We start from the raw sequence: 12800 nt of genomic DNA, 5'->3' as shown, positions 1-12800 counted from the left end.
ACTCACGTACTGACTTGTATATTAATTAAATAAGATGTTATGCTTTACATGAATGTATGTATTTGATTGTTCCAGTAATGTTGAAAACATATCAGTCTCACTAGAAGCACTGTATCAAACACTGCATATAAATCTACAGTCTAACCTCTATGGTACCTATTTGTATTCTGCTTATCCTGTCATGGTCACAATGGGGACAATTGGGGTAAGTCCGTCTATTACATTTTTTACGAAGTCTAACCTTACTATGAGACAAATAGGAAGCGCTAATTTTAAGTATGACATTGATATAACAAAATTCAGTCTATTATCTCAATTAGTGGCCCACAAAGGGGAAAAAAGCCGCAATTAGTTTTGTGTAGTATGTCTGCCCGTCCGTCCGTCCGTCCCATTTTAGATAGCAAAAACTAAAATAGATATTGAACATCCTAAATTATATTTTAGATCGTGCAAAGTTAAGTTGCAATGGCTCTTTTTCTTTTTTTTTTCTAAAACGCATTTAATTTTTACAACTAAATAGGCAAAACGTTTTTTCATAAAAATTAATAGTAAAAGATGGGTATGCTATACAAATATATATATACATATATATATATTGTTTTTTTTTTTTTTAAATTTAATTAATAACTAATAATTGTTACACTGAAATCAGGACAAGACAATTGACTCTAGCCTGGATGTCTCATTACCACTTGACTATATCGGCCAAGAATATTTTATCTTTACCACATGGAACGTGGACATGTTGAACACTAAGAACAGAATCAAGTGTCAAGCTGTCTATGATTGGACTCACATCAACATTGTAAGTAATTGCTTTATTTACTTTCATATTTGAGTCAGGTATTAGGCCTACTATTCCTCTCTAACTATATAGGGTTACAATAGCTAGATAGATCATTTAAATCAATATTTATGTAATCGTATATAATTAGACAAACTTACTTACTAAGTCATAGCTCTGCCAGCTTATAGCATAGGGCGGCATAGTGTCTCCACCAATATCGTCTTGGGCTACGTCTACACCTTATCATCTCTAAGTCTTTAGCTTTTAAATCGCCAATGAGGTACTAAAGAAAAAAAAGGGGGGGGGCGATTACCAAATGGTAAAGCGCATGGCTCCCAAGCCTTGAGGTCCCAGATTCGAATCCTGGTGAAGACTCTCTAATGACATTAGTTCGTGGAAAGTAAAGGTTGGTCGTTAACCGTGGCCCACAGAAACAGATGACCTTCTGCCCTAGGTTTGAAAAGGGTACTTTTTATATTTTATTTGACTAATGAAGGTACGTCGTAGTGCTCTAAGAAGATGGCCTATTCACATTTTACTCGTCTAGGCTTCCATATTTTGGCTGTCTTCAGGGAATATGTTTCCTCTTGTCTTAAGACATGTCCAGCGCTCGGTCACAACTTCTCTAACAGGCACAAGGGCCCGTTGGGCAGATGAATTTTGTGACACGACCTGGCTATGTGACTCTTAGTATCCATCTCAATCATCGCTGTTTGACAACACTGAGTCTCTTTTCAACTTTACAGATTAAATAATTCATACACTATCAAATAAACAGATTTCAGTGTCTCTAGGACCCAATCAACTGACGACGGATATGATCTAATTTAACACTACTTCGGTGTAACCGATAAATACGTGTATACAAGACATAATGGAGATGCTTGACTGAATTGAACTTTAAAACGGATTTATAACAAGATTACAAAGACAGTTTGTGTGGGAACACAAACTCAAAATCGGCCCCCGAAGTGTTCCACCCAGGCAGGCTTCAATATTTTCAGAAAGAACATCCAAATGAAATTATATCAAAGACAAATGAGAGATAAGAATGGAGAAAGAAGGTTGACAGATCTTGTGTAGTGCCCCAACGGTCCAGCAGATCAAAGGATAGGTGCAAGTGAATGTAAAGTTAGATGTGAACCTGGCCTAACTAGTTCCTCTTTCAGACCTTGTGGTCTATAGGGCAGATGATGTAAAGTTCATATGTTTTTGTGGCCTACGGTTAACGAGGGTGTCATGTAGCCAGCACAACGACCAGCCGCCTTTACTTTTCCCCAACTAATATCGGGTACCCATTGGAGCTGGGTGGGGGCGACTAAGGATTCCGAATTTGCAAATCCCAGTCTTCACCAGCATTCAAACCCGGAGCCCCCGTTTCGGAAGCCAAGCGCTTTGCCACTCAGCTACCTCGCCTCTCCTGGTCTAAGTTGGGTCTTATAATTGATGTAATTATTTTGATAAGGCTCAATTTCTTACACTAGTATTGCAACATTCCTGAAAACAAAGTTTACGAAAATGAACTTTACAAGATTACTATTTGTTTTAATTTAGGTCTAACTTATAATGCATACTAATTAGCTTTTTCTCTTTAAAAAACTGCTTGCATAACTGATTTTAAAAATTAGATTTTTCGCTTTCAGAAAAAAAAAAGTAGCCGTTGCATCAGAACTTTGAATGGTCTAAAATATTGTGATGTCCGATTTTCAATATCTTTTCTAGTTTACGAGATCTAAACGGGACTGACGGACAGATGGACAGACATTTTGCACAAAACTAATTGCGTCGCCGCTAAAAAACAGATTAAAAGTTGGCAATTATGCAAGCAAAAGTGAAATTTCTTGTTTTATCTAAACTCGTTTAGGTATTATAATATATTTAAATTTTTTTTTTTTTATATTGAGGGTTACTTTGAGGAGATATAAATGAATTTCATAGTATTGAATAAATGTTTAATTATATTTTACAGTTAAAAGAAATGTTTTATTCTAGACAGCTCCCAATATTTCCTTTCTGCTGGAGTCTGTAGGCGACACATATGAAACAAATGAAACCAACGACCAATATTACTACATCAATGGAAACACAAGTTTTTATGTTTATCTCATCATTTCAAGACATTCAGGTTGGTCTTTAAATGATTTAGAGTATTGTTACGATCTTCTCTATCAGGCCTTCTGCAAACACTGCTAAACACAACACAGCACATCTAACACAAGAACTTGACAACAAGAGCTTCAATAAACAAAGTGGCGATTTAATGACAAATACATCAAAAGCCAATACACCGAATTCAAATGCTTGTACAATAGAACTGCCTAACTAAACACTACAAGTCTCTCTAGTTCGTACAGCTACATTCTCGAGGACTCACTTTGTAGCCCACAGTCCTTACTGCTCTGCTGTCCTGGACTCTACTGTCTTTTCTTACACATTGTCTCTCGACATTAAAGGCTCTCGGTCACATGACCACAACACAGTTCCTACTTGCGTTTACAAGCAGTAATGTACCTTGTTCCACAGCCGTTGACCTGTGTGATTGGCCTGAGTCGTGTGTATCAGTAGGCCGCACACACATTAACCCTTTCAGTCCGCCACTGGAGTTACAACAGTATTTTTGACATAACCATACATTTTTTAGGTCACTGAAGGATGTAATAAAACGGGACCTCAAAACAGTGAACATTGATACTGACCGTTGGGAAGACATAGCCCTAGACCGCACTAGATGGAGAGACAGTGACCAAGAAAGCTATGGACAGTCAGTGAAAAACATGGGCCTGGAAGAAAAACGTGCTATACGAAAAATGGCCGGCCCCTCTACCACCAAAGCGAAAGCCACCTTAACCAACAATATATGTGGACGGGAATGTGGCTCCAAAATAGGGCTCCACAGTCGCATGAAAAAGTGTTCAAGACGAACCATAGTCGTTCTATGACTGAAGTCCTGATATATAGGTTACTAAAGGATCTTCATTCATACATAATATCCATGTTCGTTTCATAACTTTTGGCCTCAAAGACAACGTCTTAATACAGAGGCGTAGAGAGTAAAATGTGTCCCCTGGGCAAGCTCTTTTATTGGTGCCCTCCAACCCATTTTTCATGAACATCACATAAGAATATAGGCGTATAAATAACAAATGGCGCTGCACTGTGGCGACATGCAATTTGCGCTTTCATTTCATTACGGACAATGAAGATCATTATTATTATTAAATATTTAATAAAATATTATGCAGATAACCTTAGAATGTATTAGCTGACTAAATTATCTACAATAATTTTTATTTTTTGGCACCTCCCTGCGTGTGGCGTGCCCGGGGCATCTTGCCCCCTTGCCCTCCTCACTCCGCCTCTGCCTTAACGTATTTAGTAGGCTGAATGAATATGACTCTATGGTAAGGCTTAAGAAAAAATATTGTATTGTAATGTATAACAATTAGAGCATAATATTTTGTTAACGTCGTTGTAGTTACTAGTTATTACAAATAATGTGTTAGTTATGTCAGAAGTATCTGTTTAATGTAATTAATTAGTGTAATCATTGGTAACAAAATATTCTTCTATCAAGTAGACAGTCACCAAGAGTTATGTGTGACGACATTGCTTCCACCCAGTGTCTGGAGAGATGAGTATAGTTTGGCCAGGGTCTCTGAGGTCTACACAGTCTACATGTACATCATTGCTGAGATCCGATTCTCCTCGGACATCCTGACCAATGACACATCAGTACAGTGGACATGCCAACATGTTAATGGTTAATTAATTTAATTATATTCAATGTTATTGTTAATGAGATAAATGCAATATGTAGAACGAACTGACAATTAGCCCCCCCCCCAATTCTTTTATTCTCTGAACATCCCCGATTATCATAAATTGATCTAAAGAATTTCTAACCCAAACTAAATAAAGTCTCTTTCCCTCTTACCAATAGAGTTAATTACCAATGAGATTACACGTTTTATACCATCAATGTAGCCATTAGAAACACATTTGTCTCACCCTTCACTTGTCATGGACAGCTCTAACATGAGACATGAGATTCCCCCCAGCTCTGCATCCGACAAATAGGGCTGCCTTGAATTTATTTATAAGTATTTAATTACATCAAAAATGTAACATTGGTTACCAAGTCATGTGATATTGTATGATATTAGCTCTGGACGATTGTCACAATGGTTTTGAACCTGCTCCCCTGCCCGACGTGATCCACTTCCAGCTGTGATTTACTGCCGCCGTGATCCCCTGCACTCTCTGAGGGGCTTACGTAGAACGTGAATAATCTTTATTTCTGAAGGATCACACACATAAACACACACACACACACTCACATCAGTATTAATAAATACATTTGAGGTAAATACCCTTATCCAACTTCCTCTTCTAAGACGTGTCGACAAATCCCTCAGGTAGATATCCATCAAACCACAGCCTGATCAGAAAGGATACCTGGTCGAAAGCTGCTTTCATTACTGTTGTCCTGCAGTAGTTTTACTTTGATATAATAATTTTCCAATATGAGCTTCCAAAATGTATGTGACCAACAAACAAATTTCAACTACAAACATTGCAATAATCATACATTTCAATTCATTGCTACGAAGTATTTCCAGACAGAGTGACACTTGCAATAAAACCTTAGGCCTATACAAAAGTGGTACCAAACCTTTTACATGTCTGAATGTCATGTTGCATCAACACAAAGATATTGTCGGGCTTTTTGAATCAAGCCTCTGAGGCTTCATTAGGCACTGTGGAAAGAAGGGCCGGATAGCGGTGCGTCACTGTCTAGATATGGCCCACCAGTCGTATGTTGGTCGACACTGCTATAGAGCTATTCAGAAATTGTATCTTTATTCAAAGGATTTCTTTTGAAACACTAAAAGCTGCATCCACATTGTTTTATTGTTTACAGTTCTTCACGTCATTGATTAGTTCAATTATCTGCCCCTATACATCGAAAGGTCTAAAAAGGGGAATTAGATCTATATTAATTGTCTCTAATTTCAGGAAGTGTATACCTGGGATGTACTACACAACTTCCTACCTCTGTTACGTATCTCCAGATACAAGTAACCAACAAAACAATGTTTGGAGCTTATCTTTTAGCTCATGATAACACGGCAATATGTTGTCATCCGTTGGGTATTTCAGACATTGTGGTATCTCCAAATATTGAGCATGTGAGTAACATTGTCACGTGAGTAATATTGTTGTGAGAGTAACATTTTCACGTGAGTGATTGTCATAACAGTAATATTGTCATGAGAGTAACATTTTCACGTGAGTCATTGTCATAACAGTAATATTGTCATGAGAGTAACATTGAGACATGAGAGTCGTGTAACATTGAGACATGAGAGTCGTGTAACATTGTCATTTGAATAACATTATCGACTTCTCTAGCTGTGTGGAATCTGTTCTAAAAAAACCCACTTCATTAAATGATTTCTTACCTCATCAAGGTAATTTCTCCTTATTTTCTCTAGCCCAGAGTTAATGCTAAACCTCACGGCTTACTAGATTGAGTAAGTATGGGAATCTTAGTTGGCGACAATGCTAACATAGACAAAACTGAAAGGACATTATAAGGGAAAACATAACAAATTAAAATATAACCAAAACAAAGAAATAAAACAGAAACAACTGTTACAACAATCAACACTAAAATAAAATTACTAACTAAACAATAGCAAGAAAAATATTAAGGCAATAAAAACAAGGTTACAAAGAAAGTTTGTGTGGGAACACAAACTCAAAATCGGCCCCCGAAGTGGTCCACCCAGGCAGGCTTCAATATTTTCAGAAAGAACATCCGAATGAAATTATATCAAAGGCAAATGAGAGATAAGAATGGAGAAAGAAGGTTGACAGATCTTGTGTAGTGCCCCAACGGTCCAGCAGATCAAAGGATAGGTGCAAGTGAATGTAAAGTTAGATGTGAACATGGCCTAACTAGTTCCCCTTTCAGACCTTGTGATCTATAGGGCAGATGTGATCAGACCTTGTGATCTATAGGTTTATTTGTTTTTGTGGCCTACGGTTAACGAGGGTGTCATGTAGCCAGCACAACGACCAACCGCCTTTACTTTTCCCTAACTAATGTCAGGTATCCATTAGAGCTGGGTGGACTCAGAGGCGCCCAAAGATTCGAAGTTTAAAATCCCAGTCTTCACCATGATTCGAACCCGGGATCCACGGTTCGGAAGCCAAGAGCTTTACCGCTCAGCTACCGCGACTCCCTTGGCCTAACCGAAGTCTTATTATTGATGTAATTATTTTGAAAAGACTCAATCTCTTATTTATTATTTTTTATTTTTTTTTAAAGAAAACCTCAGAATTTGCGCTATTCAATTTTATCTTTATCATCATAGGAATCCTTGGGCCTTAGGCCTCTTTTCTTCGCCTCTTTTTTGGGCTTTATGTGCCTCTTTTATGGGCCATCTTGCCTCTTTTGTGGCCTTTTTTAAATATGTTTTTATTTGTAAGTTCTCATAATTCACAAGTATTAAATCATAAACAATTGAAAAGTGTTTAACCTAAGCATATAATAATAGTAATAGAAATATTATTTAATATCAAAGACATACTACCTAACCATTCTAACCATTGAACCCACTAGAGACATTAAAAATGATACAAGTATCCTCTACTCCAGAACAATCCACACAATATCAGATATCCCTGACCCCCGACACCCCATTTCTGGAATACTATCTGAGCATTGTTCAAGTATAAGAAATTCAAACTCGATTATTCTCTACCCTAAAATCCATTATTTTCTTAATGTCAATTAAGTGATTAAAAAAATTAGAATTTTTTGCTTTCAGAAAAAAAGTAGCCGTTGCATCAGAGCTTTGAATGGTCTAAAATATTGTGATATTGTGATTTTCACTATCTTTTTTAGTTTACGAGTTCTAAACGGGACGGACGGACAGACATTTCACACAAAACTAATAGCGTTTTTTCCCCTTTCGGGGGCCGCTAAAAACAGTAGTAATCATCAACAAAAGTTTAAAGAGTTTGACTATAAAGCGAAAATACCAACACAATTTTATAAATCTTAAATACATAACAAGAGATAAAACATTAGGAAAGTGCATAGATAGAGTGTGAGATACTGAAATAACTACAAATAACTCGAGTGACTATCGAGGCATTTCATTGAAACAGTTCCCCCTGGTGAACCCACTTAAAGCAAAGTTTATCTTTCTTCAACGTTCGACGTATTGGGAGGCAAGTTCTTTCTACTGAGATATGTCATTAGAGGCGTACACTGCCTCTTTCCAGCCGGTGCCCACATATTTTATATGATATGATTATCTAAGAAAGGAGAATGTTCTTTCTTAAAAAAACAACAACCGCTGGTCATAATATAATATGCAAATCGAAATACAACAAATACAACAGAAATTTATTTTTTATTTGTCTTTGTTCCTTTTAAAAAAAAAAAGCTTATGTTAACTTACTCTGTCTGGTAAAAATGTTGTTCATGTTATTTCTCCCACGCCTAATATCGGATCAAGTTGAAATTTTGCACCATTTTTCCTTGTACCTGACAAAACAAGAATCTATACAAAAATAACGAATAGGTTAATTAGCTAATGGTAATTAATTATGCTTGGCATCAAACAAGGGAACCAAATAGTACTTGACAGATGTGGTGGTATAAGTTTAATTAGCTCCCCTGAGAACGAAGTTCGAATTGTATATAATATAAAATAAATTAATATATTACTATATCTCTGCCTTCAAAGACAAAAAGGAGCCATATTATTACTATAAATACAACAACATGACCAAAGCATCCGAATCTGTAGTTCACCAATATGGACATAGTAACTGAATCTGAAATAGAACAGTAAAGACATACTCTTATAACTTTCGGCACTACAAAATGGACATAACTATACTTTAATTAAACTATTGGAAAGATTAATAATTATGGTTTAAACTGTCTGAATAGAAAAACTAATTGAAAAAGTTCATCTGGTTGTAACACAAAAGTTGTGACAATCTCTCAGTATTTGAATTAATCCAATTTCAATCTTTACAATAATTTCACAGTTTCAACATGACAAGTATTTGCGGAGAATTCGAAGTCAGCACGAAAAGTCATGCGGCGAGGAACAGTCAACAACCGAGTCAACTAGCCAAGTGTCCATTGAGTTCTCCAGCCAAGTCACCAGTCAGAATTCCACAAGCCTGTTAGGCACCACTATAGATTCCACGTATGCTCCAAGTGACGTGTCTGCTACTACTGACGTCCCGACTACTACAGACGTATGGACTTTTAAATCCACTGATAGCGTGACCCAGATGATACAAGAAGATACTGAGCACGTAGAGTTGTTTCCAACTGTGGACTATCACAAGCTCTCCTCTTATAAAAGAAATCACATCTCTGCTGCCGATAAAAGAACATCTGCCTTTGTGATAGGAATGACAGGTGTGACTTTTTTGTCAGCGGTCATGATCTTAATAATACTACCAGATCTAGTGAATATCATACGATTTAGCGTGAGGCTTAGGAAAACTAGACTTAAATGAAGAAAAAAAGAAATAGGTTTATATTAGTATAAGTGTCCTTTAGTCAGCTGTGGTGTTACATGGCGAAAGACTTGTCCTGTTTACCTTTGATTTGTTATTTTCTGAAGCCTTACGATTTCCCCAAGGAACTAACACACAAAGTGCATGGCATCATAGAATATGATGCAACAAATATAATCTTCTTTTTAATTAAAATTAAATGTATGTTGATATTCATTAGCTGTCAACTATAGACAGTAAATTATCACTAAAACGAACTTTATCAGCTACTTTGTTATATTCATGTATTTGTTGTTGTTGTTTTTTGTTTAAATTATTTGTTTTGAATAATTATTGTTTTTTATGGCAGGGTGTGGGGTGAGTGGTTATGTGAAATCGCTACTAGAATTAACGGGATCAAAATATGAGTGCGTTTATGTGTCGGGGCGCATTATGAAGCGGGTCTTCCCAAATCAAGTTAAAAGTCTCTGTCGGAGAATCTACGAAGTGAGGGTTAAAAAAATGGGGGTTTCAGGAAGCTAAAAAAGAGAGACAGAAAAGGAAAGAGAGATCGGGCCGTAAAATTTCATTGTAACACTAACACTAACAGATACACTAATTCACAAATCTGTTAGGTTGCTCGTAAAAAAAGGTGTCCAGTTTATTGCAATTCCACAATTAACAATAAAAAACATGGAAACAAATCAATTGGAGTAACAGGTGTGTGCACTGTTATAAATATATATATACAGAGAGAGAGATTGATAGATAGAGAGATAGACAGAACATAGATAGATAGATGGATAGAGCATAGATAGATAGATATAATGATAGATAGATAGAATGATAGATAGATAGAACATATATTGATAGATCGATAGAATATTGGTAGGTAGGTAGATAGATAGATAGATAGGTAGAACATAGATAGATAGATAGATAGATTGATAGATAGATAGATAGATAGATAGATAGATAGATAGATAGATAGATAGATAGATAGATAGATAGATAGATAGATAGATAGATAGATAGATAGATAGATAGATAGATAGATAGATAGATAGACATAGAAATGGCCTGGTCCCATGATGAATACGGTTGTCATTTATTGTTATCAATTATAAGATGTATGCAGTGTACAGTATACGGATGTATAAAGAAACTATACATTTTAAAACTATATAAAAATATTTTTGCACAGTAGAATCAATTAAAAAATCAAAATGTACTCAAGCAAAAGAATACACTTTTGTATGAAAATCTCAAATTGACTCAGTTAACACGTGTCATAAATTACAATACTGACATCTCACATTTGTAACTTGTGTTTTTAGATTTTAGTATTAACAAGCTGGCAGAAAAAAAAATTTAACATTCATCACAATACATTTTCAATTAGCTAAAATCTTTTTCTATAAAACAATATACTATATTCGAGCCAGACAATTAAAAATAATTAAAATTTTATCACAAGATAAAAACTCAAGCCTAAAAAAACCCTCCTCTAACAATAAATATAGAATGTCAATATTCTAAATGGCCTCCTTCAGTCGCAAAGCGACTATGGATCATCTCATGGAATGAGATGAATGCCTGGGCATTAGCTGTGGTCGGAACGATGTTGCCTACACATCAGTTCCCTCCTCTCCACGCAGCTGATGTATCCAAAGGAACGGCAGTGCCGATACAGTTTGGGGTCAGCGGCGTCGCATGTTCTGCCAGGGTGTAACACAGGGTGCTGCAAGCTGCCTTAGGGTCGCCAGCTTCTGATTTTTCCTCAAGGTTGACTCCCGAAGCCTTTCCCCATGATTGGGTATAGCTGCAAGGTAACAATACCATGTAAAGCTCTAGATTCAAGTGTTATGCAGGTCTGTGCTGTAGTGATCTCACAAGGCTTTCTGTACTTAATTTAGGAGTTGCTAACAAAAATCTTTTTTTATCAATGACAATAATAAGCTTCAAATGACGTTCTGTTGTGCGCTTTATAAAAGATGGGTTTGGTATTCAGACAGAGAAATACTATCCCCGGCATATGTTTCAATCTTTCTGCATTGAACAAAAAAATAGAAAAACAATTTCTATAATGTGGCATTGTTTTTTAAGAGTTTAAGTATTAGTAATGTATACGTATTTCTTAGTACGCAAACACTATATCGACAAAAGTTTGATTGAAATATTAACCACAAAACATGAATATAAATTGAATTGAGGAAATACATCTCAGAAAAACTCGCATAATTTAAAAAAATTCATTCATAATTAAAAAACTAGTAATAAAAAGTAATGATAATAAAAAGTATTAATTCTATTAAGAAACGGCTTACATATTTACTTTAAGAAAACAATACGGCTCACGTTTAGAAGATAAAAAGGATCTTGGAAGAAGCAAAATATTCTTAAATCAAATTTTCAACATTTTTTCTAGTTTTTGTGATCGAAAGGTTTTAGACGGATGGACAGAAAAATGACAGACAAAACACACACAAAAAAAATATTTTTTTTACCCCTTTCCTGGGCCTCTAAAAGCATAAGCTTCATTTAGTTTGTAAAAAAAAATTTAGATCCGACTTAAAATTTTCACCAATTATTGGTTCCAATTAACATGACAGATTGCTGTTTTTAGAAGTCCTTCTTAAACAATGACGGGGTTTCAACTATTTCATCAAAAATATATTTCTTTTTTTTTTCCGAGTCAGAACAAGGAGGCGGTGGACATGTTGTGACTTTCTGACTCTACTGACAGCACCTTTAATATTAATAAGACCAACAATGAAGTAAGAAAGACAAAGCAATTAATACTAGTTTAGTGGGAATACGTTCTGTAGACTATAAATCCTGGGAAAGGAAATTGGTCAAGGCACTTTTGATATACTGACCAGAAAAATTGTTCGTCTTTCCTTCGTGAAATACCTGTTGGGTCATTTTCGTTTTTTGAACTGGTAAATTACAGATAGTTTAAGTCATGGGCGTAGCCAGGGGGGGGGGGTTCTTGGGGTTCAAACCCCCACCCGAAATGAAAAAAAAAACTCTCCTCTAACAATAAATATAGAATGTCAATATTCTAAATGGCCTCCTTCAGTCGCGAAGCGACTATGGATCATCTCATGGAAAGAGATGAATGCCTGGGCATTAGCTGTGGTCGGAACGATGTTGCCTGCGGGGGGGGGGGACGGAATTAAGTGACTGATTTTTGCTTTCATTTTATTTATTTTAGGTGAGATTTTAATACTAAATCATCACTTACCACAGCACAGCCGAGGCAGTTTTGAGTTAAAAACCCTCTACCAGGGGGTTTTGAGTTTAAATCCCCCTACCAGGGGGTTTTGAGATTTTAAAAAAAATCCCTATCAGGGGGTTTTGAGATACAAATCCCTCTACCAGGGGGCTTTGAGTTTAAAACCCCCTACAGGGGGTTTTGAATTTTAAACCCCCTACCAGAGGTTTTTGCAGTTAAATCCCCCTCTTCTATAAAACA

At 36.1% G+C, this 12800-nt stretch overlaps 2 protein-coding genes across 2 annotated transcripts; both read left to right on the top strand.

Moving 5' to 3' along the window:
- Positions 1–663: 663 nt before the first annotated feature.
- On the top strand, positions 664–4552 carry LOC129922705 (uncharacterized). Its single transcript, XM_056009639.1, has 3 exons — positions 664–805; positions 2780–2912; positions 4365–4552. Exons 1-3 carry the CDS (start codon positions 743–745, stop codon positions 4550–4552), a joined length of 384 nt encoding a protein of 127 aa, XP_055865614.1. The 5' UTR covers positions 664–742.
- Positions 4553–5813: 1261 nt separating this feature from the next.
- On the top strand, positions 5814–9516 carry LOC129922995 (uncharacterized). The gene is made up of 2 exons (XM_056011618.1): positions 5814–5976; positions 8861–9516. Exons 1-2 carry the CDS (start codon positions 5881–5883, stop codon positions 9341–9343), a joined length of 579 nt encoding a protein of 192 aa, XP_055867593.1. The 5' UTR covers positions 5814–5880; the 3' UTR covers positions 9344–9516.
- The last annotated feature ends 3284 nt before the right edge of the window (positions 9517–12800 follow it).

This window comes from Biomphalaria glabrata, chromosome 14 (genome assembly GCF_947242115.1).
Source record: "Biomphalaria glabrata chromosome 14, xgBioGlab47.1, whole genome shotgun sequence".
Taxonomy (NCBI): Eukaryota; Metazoa; Mollusca; class Gastropoda; family Planorbidae; genus Biomphalaria; species Biomphalaria glabrata.
This window is presented reverse-complemented; position numbering and strand designations above follow the sequence as displayed.